Below are 13,845 nucleotides of genomic sequence, written 5' to 3' on the forward strand. Positions count from 1 at the left end.
TTTTTAGAATCAATAAACGCATCGTTGTAAAAAAAATGTTTTTTCTTTTGATTCAATTTAACTGTATAATTACGTAATGTTCTATAATTCTGTTAATCAATTTCTAATTTTGACTTGGCTGCTAAGACTTTTGCCATATTTTTTTGAGAAAAAGCCTCACCCAGTTCATCATCAATCCATGGAGATGGACGAGTACAAACTGTACTCTTTCTTATAGAGGCATGATGGTCCATTACCTCAGTGAGCAAATCAATAAAACATTCTGTAGTGTGATTTAAATCATCCTCTAGATAAATCATCTCCCAGGGTACAGCAGCCAAATCATTTAGAAGTAGCTCATGATTAAATGTTTTAAATTGTATTTTGACCACAATCCTAGGGGGTTTCTTTGGAACCTTGGTGTTCATGGTTATGGTCACAGTATTATGGTCTGTCCAGCCCACTGGCATTGATCTGGCTTTTAAGCATTGCAATGGTATATTACAGAAAATCAGATCAATGCATGTGTCTGAACGATGACCCAACTTAATTGAAGATCTAATAGGATCATTAACCATTTGTTTCAAACCACAGTTCTTGGCATATCTCATCAATTTTGTTCTATTCAAATTATTGTGATCCTTCCAATTTATATTAACATGACCCATGATAAATAGATCTCTGTTGCTATCTATGGCCTGGTCAAACCCAGTACACAAGTCATCCAGATATGACACCTTAGAGCTAGGAGGTCTATACACACATCCTACCAATATGGGTGCCTGGTGAGGCAGATGTACTGGAGCCCATAGTGCCTCTATTTGACATACATTAAGGTCATCCCAGTGGCATGTCTTTAGTAAAAAAAAATAAAAAGCAAAGGGCCTAAACAGCTACCCTGGGGAATTCCTGACTCTAACTGGATTATATTTGAGAGGTTTTCATTAAAGAACACCATCTGTGTTCTGTTAGACAAGTAACTCTTTATCCAAATTATAGCAGGGTGTGTAAAGCCATAACACAAGTTTTTCCAGCAGCAGACTATGATCGATAATGTCAAAAGCTGAACTGAAGTCTAACAAGACAGCCGCCACAATCATTTTATCATCAATTTCTCTCAGCCAATCATCAGTAATTTGTGTAAGTGCTGCGCTTGTTGAGTGTCCTTCCCCATAAGCATGCTGAAATTCTGTTGTCAATTTGTTTACTCTGAAACAGCATTGTATCTGGTCAAACACAATTCTTTCCAGAAGTTTACTAAGGGTTGGTAACAGGCTGATTCGTCGGCTATTTGAGCCAGTAAAGGGGGCTTTGCTATTCTTGGGTAGCCGAATGATTTTAGCTTCCCTCCAGACCTGAGGGCACAGGCTCTCTAGTAGGCTTAAATTGAAGATGTTGCAAATAGGAGTGGCAATATCATCTGTGTCACGTTCTGACCTTGGTTCCTTTGTTTTGTCTTTGTTTTAGTATGGTCAGGGCGTGAGTTGGGGTGGGCAGTTATGTTTGTTTTTCTATGTTGGTTTTTGTGTTCGGCCTAGTATGGTTCTCAATCAGAGGTAGGTGTCGTTAGTTGTCTCTGATTGAGAATCATACTTAGGTAGCCTTTTTCCACCTGGGTTTTGTGGGTGTTTATTTTCTGTCTTTGTGTTACGTGTGTATGTCACCAGACAGGACTGTTTAGTTTTGTTCGTTCATTTTGTTATTTTTGTAGGTGTTCCGTGCTTTCTTTAATTAAAATGATGAACACTTACCACGCTGCACATTGGTCTGATCCTTGCTACTCCTCCTCGTCCCGTTACAGAAACACCCAAGGACCAAGCAGCGTGGTAACGGGCAGCAGCAGCAGCGGCTAAAAACACAGGACTCCTGGACATGGGAGGAGATTCTGAACGGCAAGGGACCATGGGCACAGGCTGGAGAATATCGCCGCCCCAAGGCTGAGCTGGATGCAGCGAAAGCAGAGAGGCGGCGGTATGAGGAGGCAGCACGGCAGCGCGGCTGGAAGCCCGAGAAGCAGCCCCAAAAATGTATTGAGGGGGGGCACACGGGGAGTGTGGCGAAGCCAGCTAGGAGACCTGCGCCAACTTCCCGTGCTTACCGGAGAGCGAAAGGGACCGGGCAGGCACCGTGTTATGCGGTGGAGCGCACGGTGTCCCCGGTGCGTGTGCATAGCCCGGTGCGGTACATTCCAGCTCCTCGTATCGGCCGGGCTAGAGTGGGCATCGAGCCAGGTGCCATGAAGCCAGTTCTACGCATCTGGTCTCCAGTGCGTCTCCTCGGGCTGGCGTACATGGCATCAGCCTTACGCATGGTGTCCCCGGTTCGCCAGCACTGGCCTGGCTACGGGGAGCATTCAGCCAAGTAAGGTTGGGCAGGCTCGGTGCTCAAGAGCTCCAGTGTAGCTTCACGGTCCGGTTTGTCCGGTGCCACCTCCACGTACCAGCCCTCCGGTGGCAGCCCCCCACACCAGGCTTTCTCTCTGTCTTCTCCCTACAGGTGCTCCCGCCTGTCCAGCGCTGCCAGAGCCTTCCTCCTCTCCAGTGCTGCCAGAGTCTCCCGTCTGTCCTGAGCTGCCAGAGCCGCCAGTCTGTCCTGAGCTGCCAGAGCCGGCAGTCTGTCCTGAGCTGCCAGAGCCGCCAGTCTGTCCTGAGCTGCCAGAGCCACTAGTCTGTCCTGAGCCGTCAGTCAGCCAGGTGCTGCCAGAGCAGTCAGTCAGCCAGGAGCTGCCAGAGCTCCATCACATTCTCTTTCAGGGGAACAGTTCATCTCGTCAGTGTATTGTTATTTTGTGTTCAGTAGGTGACGACGATTGCGGCGGTACACCGCTTCTTCTGCTGTGAGGACGTGATGTGAATGTTCAGTGTCAGCTGGCTGGATGACAACTGCTGGCTTTCAGTGGCCATGCTCCTGGATTCTAACTGACTCTCTGTCATTCAGTGGTGGCAGTGGTCTAGCTGACATGTCGTAGTATCGCTTTTGTTGTTGTCTCTGTGCACGTTTTTCATGCATTTCCTTGTAGCTGACGACTTCCAGTTGCAGCTGCTGGTTGGTGCTGGGAAAGATTGAGCGAAGTCTGTGGCTCATCAACAGCTGGGCTGGTGATTTGAAGTTGCCAAGTGGAGTGTTGCGGTATTTAAGGAGACTGAGGTAGGGGTCTCTCGTGTCTGCTTTTGCTTTGTCCATGAGGGATTTATCAATCTGCACAGATTTTTCAGCAAGGCCATTACTTTGAGGGTAATGTGGGCTTGTGGTGACATGTGTGAACTCCCATGCCTTTTGTGAAGGATTCAAACTAATTTGATTTGAAACAGGGGCCATTATCAGATATTAAAGTCTCTACAATGTCATGCCTGGCAAAGATTGCTTTCTGCTTGTGTATCACAGCTGCAGATGTGGTGCTGTGAAGCTTGTCGAGTTCAAAGTATCTGCTGTAGTAGTCACAACCTGCCAGGGTCGGTCTGGGATATAGTGAGGTAACATTGGCTCTTTGGTGTTTAAGGGGCGTCGTTCAAGACAGGTGGCGCATTTACCAACAATGTCCTCTATTTGTTTGCATATTCCGGGCCAAAACAAAATGTCCCGTGTGCTCTGTTTTCACTTTTCCAAGCCCATGTGTCCAGCATGGATCTTTGTCAAAATCTCTTCTCTGAGACTGGTAGGAATGATGATTTTCTCTCCTTTGAAAATGATCCCATTTATCACGATGGTTCCAGAACTCTGAGACACTCAGGGCATTTTCTCCTCTCCTCAGGCCATCCATCCTGTATGACTTTCCTCAGCTGTGTGCGTTATGAGCCCTTTTCTGTTTCTTCTCGGATCTCCTGCAGTTTTGTGTCACTAACTGGTAAGTTGCTGTACACAGTGTGCACTTGCATGTCCATGCCTTCACTGAGGCTGCTGTCCTTGTAGGTAAGAAATATCCTGTCGAACTGCATTTTATTATTTTTTACGAAGCGTGTAAATCAAGACATGGTGTCAGAGTAAAAGGACTAAAAGGTGTATTTTGCTGGAGTCCCTTCACCTCAAATGGACTGGGAGTCTACAAACTTACCTGACTCATGGCATAAGTTGAAACAGCATGTGGAGCTAATGTTCACGGGTTCTCTGAAGGAAAGAGGAGAAGAGGAAAAATGCTGCTACCTGCTCCTCTGGACGGTGAAAAGGGAGAGACATTTACAACACATGGACACTTACCGAGGCTGAATCAAAGGTACTGAAAACATACTACAACAATTTTGAAGCATATGTTGTGCCCAAGACCAATACGATTTTCGCTAGGTACAAATTCCATGAGAAAGTACAGGGAGCTAACAAATCATTTGAACAGTTTGTGACTGAGCTGTGTCTACTTGTGAAAAACTGTGATTATGCAAACAAGGATGAGATGGCGAGGGACCGTATTGTATTTGGAATACACTCACGGTGAGTGAGAAACTTTGAATGTTTGGTCTGAGCTAACGCTGGACAAAGCTATGGACATAGCCATATGGACATAGCCATACGAGCTAGCACAGGTTCAGATGAAACCATTTCAGTTAAAGTCTAAAACTATTTGGTTTTTACATGTACTTAAGTATCAAAAGTAAATGAAATTGCTAAAATATACTCAAAGGTAGAAATCATTTCAAATTCCTTATATTAAGCAAACCAGTCAGCACAATTGTTTATTTTTTATTTACAGATAGCCAGGGGCACAGTCCAACACTCAGACATAATTTACAAACAGTATTTGTGTTGAGTGAGTCTACCAGATCAGAGATGACCAGTGATGTTCTCTTGATAAGTGCCATTTTGGAACATTTTCCTGTAAAAATGTAACGAGTACTTTTGGGTGTCTCGAAAAATGTATGTAGTAAAAAGTTATGTATTTTATTTAGGGATGTTGTGAAGTAAAAGTAAAAGTTGTCAAAAAATATAAATAGTAAAGTACAGATACCAACAAAAAACAAATGAAGTAGTACTTTCAAGTATTTTTATATAAGTACTTTTCAACACTGACCCAGATGACAGACTAGCTGATGAGGTATATGATGTTTCCTTTAACCTGGAAGAAAATGATTCTATAATTATGCTTACCTTAATTGGTATCTAGCTGGGCAGTCCTGTTTAAATTTGTGAGTAACTATAACATATAAAAACACGTTATCATTCACATACAGTGCCTTCGGAAATGATTCAGACCCCTTAATTTTTTCTGCAGTTTGTTACAGCCGTATTCTAAAATGTATTAAATAATAATAAAATAATAAAAAATCCTCAGCAATCTACACACAATACCCCATAATGACAGCGAAAACAGGTTTTTAGAAATGTTTGTACATTTATTAAACTTCAAAACAGAAATACCTTATTTACATAAGTATTCAGACCCCATGATTTGAAATTGAGCTCAGGTGCATCCTGCTTCCATTGATCATCCTTGAGATGTTTCTACAACTTGATTGGAGTCCACCTGTAGTAAATTCAATTGATTGGACATGATTTGGAAAAGCACACTCCTGTCTATATAAAGTCCATCAGTTGACAGTGCATGTCATAGCAGAAACCAAGCCATGAGGTCGAAATAATTGTCCACAGAGCTCAGAGACAGGATTGTGTCAAGGCACAGATCTAGAGAAGGGTAGAAAAACATTTCTGCAGCATCGAAGATCCCCCAAGAACACAGTGGCCTCCATCATTATTAAATGGAAGAAGTTTGGAACCACCAAGACTCTTCCTAGAGCTGACCACCTGGCCAAACTGAGCAATTGGGGGAGAAGGGCCTTGGTCAGGGAGGCTACCAAGAACCCGATGGTCACTCTGGCAGAGCTCCAGAATTATTCTGTGGAGATGGGGGAAACTTCCAGAAGGACAACCATTTCTGTAGCATCACCAATCAGGCCTTTATGGCAGAGTAGCCAGATGGAAGCCATTTCCCAGTAAAAGGCACATGACAACCTACTTGGAGTTTGCCGAAAGGCATCTAAAGACTCTCAGACCATGAGAAACAAGATTCTCTGCTCTGATGGAACCAAGATTGAACTCTTTGGCCGGATTGCCAAGCATCACGTCTGGAGGAAACCTGGCACTATCTCTACAATGAAGCCTGGTGGTGGCACCCCCCTGCTGTGTGGATGTTTTTCCGTGGCAGGTACTGAGAGACTAGTCAGGATCAAGGCAAAGATGAATGGAGCAAATTAGAGAGAGATCCTTGATAAAAACCTGCTCCAGAGCGCTTAGGACCACTGGGGCTAAGGTTCACCTTCCAACAGGACAACGACCCTAAGCACACAACCAACGCAGGAGTAGCTTCGGAACAAGTCTCTGAATGTCCTTGAGTGGCCCAACCAGAGCCCAGACTTGAACCCGATCGAACATCTCTGGAGAGACCTGAAAATAGTTGTGCAGCAACGCTCCCCATCCAACCTGACAGAGCTTGAGAGGCTCTACAGAGAAGAATGGGAGAAGCTCCCCAAATACAGGTGTGCCAAGCTTGAAGCTATATACCCAAGACGACTCAATGCTGTAATTTTTCAAAAAAGTACTGATTAAAGCGTCTGAATACTTTTTTATTATGTTGTTATTATGGGGTATTGTGTGTAGATTCATGAGGGGGAAAAAAAGCAATTTAATCAAGCAACTACTTGATTTCGTGCAGTAATGAGGTGCTACTATCGTAGCTTCTAGGGAATTTGTCTTGTATTCGCTGACAGATAAACAGATGAAATAGCAAAATTATACAGTCTTAAAGCTTTGCACTGGCATAATTTTCCATCCCAAAGTTTGCCACTTTTTTATTATTACTTGTTTTTTTTTCAGCAAACCAATGGCTGGCGCAGGTATGTTAAATAAATCCTGTTCCACCAGGAAAAATGTATTATTTTCAGCAATATTCCATTTTGTTGGACAATAATTCACTCCATCTGAGTGGATTGGTCGCCTGGCGCAGCAGCCTGATAGGAAATGGCCATTTATTCAACAGGGCTACTTTACAGTTTGGAGATAAAAATCCCTCTCCCCAAAGAGAAATGACCACGGGTGCTCGGCCCGGCCGGCGGCCCAGAGATCTAGTTACAGATACTCTGTGCATTGACTCTCTCTACCCAGTGATCAGTCATGATGCTTTCTCCTTTGAGCAGCATAGATTGCTGCAGGCAGCTCTTTGCCGTAGGAAACCATGGGGCTCAGGGCACCATACACTGGCTGCCCTGTAGGGCACATATGTCAGAGTCAAGGCCCGCGGGCCACATCCGGCCCGCAAGAAGGTTTTTTACGGCCCCTGGGATGATCTTGATTTATTATTAGAACCGGCCCGCAGCAAGCCGGCAGCCCGCAGATCTTTTACACGCACCAATACTACATTTCCCACAATGCAAAGGTGACGCACCGAGCAGTAGGCTGCTTCATTTCAATATTTATTGGCACAGCAGTCGTCAGCATCACAGTAAAATTAACTTTCAGATACCCATCAAAAATGGCAAAACGGAAGGTGGATACTGAGAACCGGGGGTTTCAAACAAGGTGGGAGTCGGAGTATATGTTCACGAAGGTAGCTGGAAAACCTGTGTGTCTTCTGTGTGGAGAAAGTGTGGCGGTACTGAAAGAGTATAATCTGAGACGACATTATGAAACGAAACACGCGGACAAAAACAAGAATATGGACATGGAACAAAGGCTACAAAAGGCAGAGGAATTAAAACGAGGCCTCAAATCTCGACAGGCTCTGTTCAAAAAAGCCAAATCACAAGGCCAGGCTGCTGTCAAGGCCAGTTTTATTTTGGCAGAAGAGATCGCTAAATCAGCCCGGCCATTTACGGAGGGGGATTTCATCAAAAACTGCATGATTAAAGTTTGTGACGAAGTTTGCCCAGAAAAAAGGCAACTCTTTTTAAATGTGAGTCTGAGCAGAAACACCATTGCCGAGAGAGTAGACCAGTTGTCCATCAATCTAAAAGAGCAGCTTGTGAAAAAGGGAAAAGATTTTATTGCATATTCCTTGGCTGTGGATGAGAGCACCGACATTTCTGACATTGCCCAGTTGTCAATTTTCATCCGCGGAGTGGACTCCAACCTAAGCGTGACAGAGGAGTTTTTGGCTTTACGTCCTATGCATGGCACAACTACGGGGCATGATTTGTATGAAGAGGTGTCAAGATGTGTAAATGAGATGGAGCTGCCTTGGGAAAAACTCGTGGGTTTGACAACCGACGGAGCACCTGCGATGTGTGGACACAGGAGCGGACTGGTGGCGAAGATACGGGAAAAGATGCAAGAGGAAAACGCGACAGGTGAGCTGACAGCTTATCATTGTATCATACACCAGGAAGCGTTGTGCGGTAAAGCCTTGAAAATGGAGCATGTAATGAGCATCATCACGCGCACAGTTAACTTTATCAGAGCCAAAGGTTTGAATCACCGCCAGTTCAAGGCATTTCTGACGGAGTTAGAAACGGAGCATGGTGATTTGCCTTATCACACAGAGGTGCGATGGCTAAGCCAGGGAAAGGTGCTTCAAAGATGTTTCGAGCTTCGTGAGGAGATTTGTCTGTTCTTGGACAGCAAAGGGAAAGACACAACACAACTCCGAGACGAAATGTTTCTGTGTGAAATGGCTTTTCTGTGTGACATTACGAGTCATCTGAATGCAATAAACTTGCAGCTGCAGGGTCGGGATCGTGTCATCTCTGATATGTACAGTACAGTGAAGGCATTTAAAACCAAACTGACTCTGTGGGAGACGCAGATGCGGAAAGAAAATTTGAGCCACTTTCCCAGCTGCCAGACCATGAAAGAGAAGCTCTCTACCAGTGCGTTCCCGAGCACACAGTTGGCTGATAAAATAGGTATGCTTGCCGCTGACTTTCGACGCCGATTTGCTGACTTTGAAGCACAAAAAAGCAGGTTGGAACTGCTCGGTAACCCATTTGCTGTTGACGTGGAAAGCTCACCACCAAACCTCCAAATGGAGTTGATTGACCTCCAATGCAATGATGCACTGAGGGCAAAATATGCGGCAGTGGGTGCTGCGGAGTTCGCCCGTTTCCTCCCCGGCACAATGCCCCAGCTGCGCATCCAGGCTGCTCAAACGTTGTCTATGTTTGGCAGCACATACCTGTGTGAACAACTGTTTTCTTTGATGAACCTGAACAAAACATCACACAGAAGTCGACTTACTGCTGAACACCTCCACTCAATTCTGAGGATTTCTTCAGCTCAGAGCCTTACCCCGAACATTGATGAACTTGTGGAAAAGATGGGACACCACCAAGTATCACCCTCAACCTCAAACAAGTGAACATTACTGTGCAATCACATATTTAGAGTTTTTACTCAGTTCAAGTTTAAAAGTTAAAATTTAATATTTGTTTTCACTGCATGTTACTTCTCCTTAAACAAAGTGTTGTTTTTGATTAATAGATTTTTGCACTTTATTTTTTTGTATTTCAATCCAATTATATTTTAAAAATATTTCAGTTGAGTGGATGATAGAAAATTGCTATTATTGTTTTTTCTTTGAAGTAAATTTAGCCCACTTTTGCTAAAATAGAAAATATAGTCTACTGATGGTGCCTTGAATACCGGTTTCTTTCATTTAATGTTCATGTTATGGGGATATTTATATAAAGGAAATTTGTCTTTTGTGTCTGTTGAAAATTAAAGATTACTGACAGAGCCATAAGAAAATATTGCTTTATTTATCTGATCATATTGTAATATATTTGTTAGGTTTTCAGTAGGTTCAATTAGGTTCACTAGACTATATGCGTCATTTAAAATTTTTTCAATGAACATTCGAACAGTCCGGCCCTCGTCTTGTAGCTGATTTTTTTATTTGGCCCTCCGTCCATTTGACTTTGACACCCCTGCTGTAGGGCTTATATCATTTACAATGTTGCTTTACATTGGAGATTTGTTCTGCATTCAAGATGTTGTCCTCATACTTTATCATAGTGCTCCCAATGCAGCTGATCTTTTATTGATTCCTACTTTCACTCTGATTGCATGCAATGCAGTAGGTTGTCCATAGCTGCATCCTGTTTCCTATGAAGTGCACTTAATTTGGCTCTGTGCATTTGGCTCTGTATTGCATTTTATAAAGAAATGGGGGCCATTTCTATCTCTCACTGGAAATATATACCAGAGATATCCTTTATCCTTATTCTATATGTCTATGCTACATATTCAGCATTTGTTTACCTTGTCATCAAAAATGTGGAAAGTGGCACATCTTTCTCTCCAGTGCTCCAACAAGTCGGTCTGTGTGTTCCTATTGGCTACGTACACTGACGGACAGCCCACAGAGAATGCTGAATGGTTCTGTAAGTGGCTGGAGGAGGCATCCACTGACTTCAGATATGGGAAAACCTACCTGAAAGTACTGAGATGTGCAATTTTTGGCCTGGGCAACTCTGTGTATGGCAGCCACTACAATATGGTAAGAGATCTGACAAAAAATGTCCCTATCGATATGTTTCCACTATGTGTGGTGCTGCTACTTACACTTATGAAATGCAATCGGCTTCTTTGCTTGTCTGATACTTTGATGGATATTTTTTGCACATTATACATTCCCCTTTTTTAACACACTAGAATACTAAGCTCTTTTAGTTGACTATCATTACCACTATGACTGTTATCTCCTGTCCAATAGCTAACCATCCACATTCTCAAGACTCACTGAAAACACATGAAAACACTTCCCTCTCCTTTTGGTGAGTAAGAATGTGGACAAGTGGCTGTGGATGCTGAGCGGCATTTGTGTTCTGTCCAGAGGAGATGGCAACTGCAAAGTTGTGAAGACCCATAATGGCAGCGTGCAGGCTGACTTCCTGGTCTGGAAGACCAAGTTCCTGAACTGCATGCAGGCCCTGGTTGTAGGACAGAAGAAGGCCTGTAGTGGAAACTGTAAGACGGACGGCTCCTGTAAGACCAGGAACAGGAAGAAACCACAGGAGAAGACTGAGGATGACCAGGCATATCCAGAACAGCTCAGCTCAGAGGTAACACTGAACTTAACTACTCTTAACATGCACACCTCCCATTACTAATGCTATCTCATAGAGCTGATTCATGGTTCACGTAGCTCGATGTAGGTTTATTCTGTCCACAATAGGGTATTTCTTATCACACTTTTATCTGGAGTGGATTCCTTGACACTACTGCTATACTGAAAACACATGTATGCACATACCCTCTTTCTCATATTGTCATGATAATGTGAGTTCGCCGCGCTACTTTCTCCTCCTGCTGTCTCCGGCAACTCTATGCAGCAGGGGCGAAAGTGTACAAATAAACTAGTGTGAAGGCTAATCATTATGATTTATCTACCGTGCATCCAGTTAGGCTTTATTTAATCTTGCCAACGCCGATGAACATGTGGTTGGCAACATAATTTTAATCATCCATGCACCCTGAGGAGTTCCCAAACTCCATGCATATGCTTATCTTTATTTAATCAAGCAGCTCCAACAAAATATAATGACTTTTAATCAAATGTATCCCATATTGGATCCTGGATGTGTTTAATCATGGATGTATTTAAGATTAGTTGTGGATTTATGCCTTCATAAATCTGAAGGACCTTCAACCTCTTTAGGAGATGCTTGAAGTAAGTGATGCAAGTCTCTCGTGTAGAAGTGATCTCTCCCTATTTTTCTCCCACTTACTCTCTCTGTTCTCACCTACCTTTCTTATTCTGTCCATCTCTTTCTTTGTGCCACCACCTTTCACTATCTACTCCTTTCCCTCTCACCTGCTGCCTCCCCTCCTCCTCTTTCTCCTTCTTCCCTTTCCCTCTCCCTCTCTCTGCAGGAGGTGCTGGTAGAGTCCAGTAGTGATGAGGAGACAACTGGGTCAGAGGTGAAAGACCCAGGCTCGGTCATCGATGTGGAGAATCTAGGAAACATGAATGGCATCAAGAAAGCCAAGGCCATTCAGACACAAACCATACTCTGGGTTTTACACTAGCATACTACTTAGAATTATGCAATGTAATGGGCATGTGTTATACGAGGTTTGCTAGTATGGACAATTGATTGGAACATAGCCATGGTTTCAGTTTCAACATAGTTCATGGTATCCTATCTGTGAGGCTGAAGGGTAACCATAGCATTTTCTAACCTCCTACCATTGCTCCATAAGCCATTGTCATGACGTTGGCCTGGGGGTAGGTTTATGACAGTCATAAATACCTCTTCCCCCCTTTTTCCTACCCTACTGATGTTACATTTTAAAACCCCTTGGTTAACATAGAGATTCTGGGAACATCAGAAGGTGTGGGGAAATGAACTATATTCTGGTAATCCGACCAATTGAACATATGCAGTGGTACTTAATGAATATGATGTCAGTTCGGTTGTCATCTGAGACATTCTCATCAATAATAAGATGACAAACTCTACAGTGGAAAGTCTACACATCAGAGTTATCGGATTCACATGGAATTGTTGTTCAATGTAAATGTTTGAATATGAAATTATTCGTGATGGGATGAAATGTGATTTTAGCTTCTAAAATGTGAGAATTGGGTTTTCATAAGGTTAGGGCTCTGCTCAATCAGTGGCCCGCCCCTGTGAAGAGTCATGGGTTATAAAACTTTTCAGACACACCCTTCTCGTTCCACTATATAAAGCCTTGACGAAAATGTAACCTCCTGTTCCGAGGATGTGAGGACGACGGTCCGGTTTTCAGAATGGTTCAGATAATAACTACAGAACGAAGCCAACATCGGCGTGAGCTTGGGTTGCGAATGGTATGAACTTTGAACTCTTATTCACTACAGAAGTGATACCTCCTAGCCGTTGAGTTAGCAACAGCAGCTGCAAACGAGGTTAGGAAGGAACAGACAGAGTATCCCGTCTACCACACAACGACATTACTACAACGTATCCAATTGACCACCAGAGACATTCTTCAAAGGTCTCGGTTTGGCAACACAGCCTTCCCATCTACCACCATCCTACCGAAGCGCAGCTCAGAGTAAATATTTATTGCATTTTCCTTTTCCAAATGGGCGGTAAATTAGAATGCATAAGAAACTGTATTTACGATAGCACACCTTCTTCCTTTGTTATTCAATTTTCCCGCTCTTTTACTCAAACACAGCCCCCTTTCTTTTGTGTAACAAGCTGTCATATCTGTTCCGCCCGCCAGGGATGTTTTCCTTTGATGTAATTTGTAATCAAGTTGTGATTAATTATGTGTAATTCTGTGTGATTAGTTACGTATTTAGTAAATAAATAATTAAACCCACTTTTGTATTGCTGATTCAACTTGTTAGCCAGGGTTCGTGCAGATAACCAAGAATTTACAACTTTCAATTGAGACTGAATTAAGATGATTAATATTGACCGTTGTTGATGTAAAATATTACTAGGTCTTTAACAGTTTATTCGGAAGATAACAGCTCTATAAATATTATTTTGTGGTGCCCCGACTCTCTAGTTAATTACATTTACATGATTAGCTCAATCAGGTAATATTAATTACGGAGAAATGATTTTATAGAATAGCATGTCATATCACTTAATCCGGCACAGCCAAAGACACGACACCATTATGTTTTATTTGTTTTAAAGCTGCTTTACAACTTCCTCTGCCTGTTTTTGACATAGTATTGTAGCACAACGCAGTCAAAGGCCTCCCATCCTCTGATTTGCCGACAAGCACATGCTCTATTTGTCTTCTGTGAACTCAGGCTCCATGGGGACACCAGAGTGAATGGTGTGAAGCCTCCCTGCCTTGCTTTAGCAGCTAACACATAAGCTGAACATGTGACTGTGGAGTAAACGTGGTTTCATTGAAGGAAAAGCAGAGCGAGCGGCAGATGGTTTGGTAGACACCAGCCTGGGCAGGCGAAGTGGGGACTTGCGTAAAAGTGAGCTGTGG

General features: G+C 43.3%; 1 protein-coding gene across 1 annotated transcript; it reads left to right on the plus strand.

Annotated features, from left to right (window-relative positions):
- Positions 1-9,830: 9,830 nt before the first annotated feature.
- Positions 9,831-13,209, plus strand: LOC149972382 (S-adenosyl-L-methionine-dependent tRNA 4-demethylwyosine synthase TYW1-like). Its single transcript, XM_090218527.1, has 2 exons — positions 9,831-10,958; positions 11,770-13,209. The coding sequence occupies exons 1-2, from the start codon at positions 10,701-10,703 to the stop codon at positions 11,923-11,925; spliced, it is 414 nt and encodes a 137-aa protein (XP_090074653.1). The 5' UTR covers positions 9,831-10,700; the 3' UTR covers positions 11,926-13,209.
- The last annotated feature ends 636 nt before the right edge of the window (positions 13,210-13,845 follow it).

The sequence above is a fragment of the Oncorhynchus mykiss genome, chromosome 24 (assembly GCF_057628025.1).
Source record: "Oncorhynchus mykiss isolate SJ-2025 chromosome 24, ASM5762802v1, whole genome shotgun sequence".
Taxonomy (NCBI): domain Eukaryota; kingdom Metazoa; phylum Chordata; class Actinopteri; order Salmoniformes; family Salmonidae; genus Oncorhynchus; species Oncorhynchus mykiss.

Bases quoted from the DNA above. Each gene is read 5' to 3' on its own strand.
- LOC149972382 (XM_090218527.1), top strand. From the start codon at position 10,701: ATGCTGAGCGGCATTTGTGTTCTGTCCAGAGGAGATGGCAACTGCAAA. The intron at 10,959-11,769 runs GTAACACTGAAC...CTCTCTCTGCAG, and splicing joins CAGAACAGCTCAGCTCAGAG to GAGGTGCTGGTAGAGTCCAG.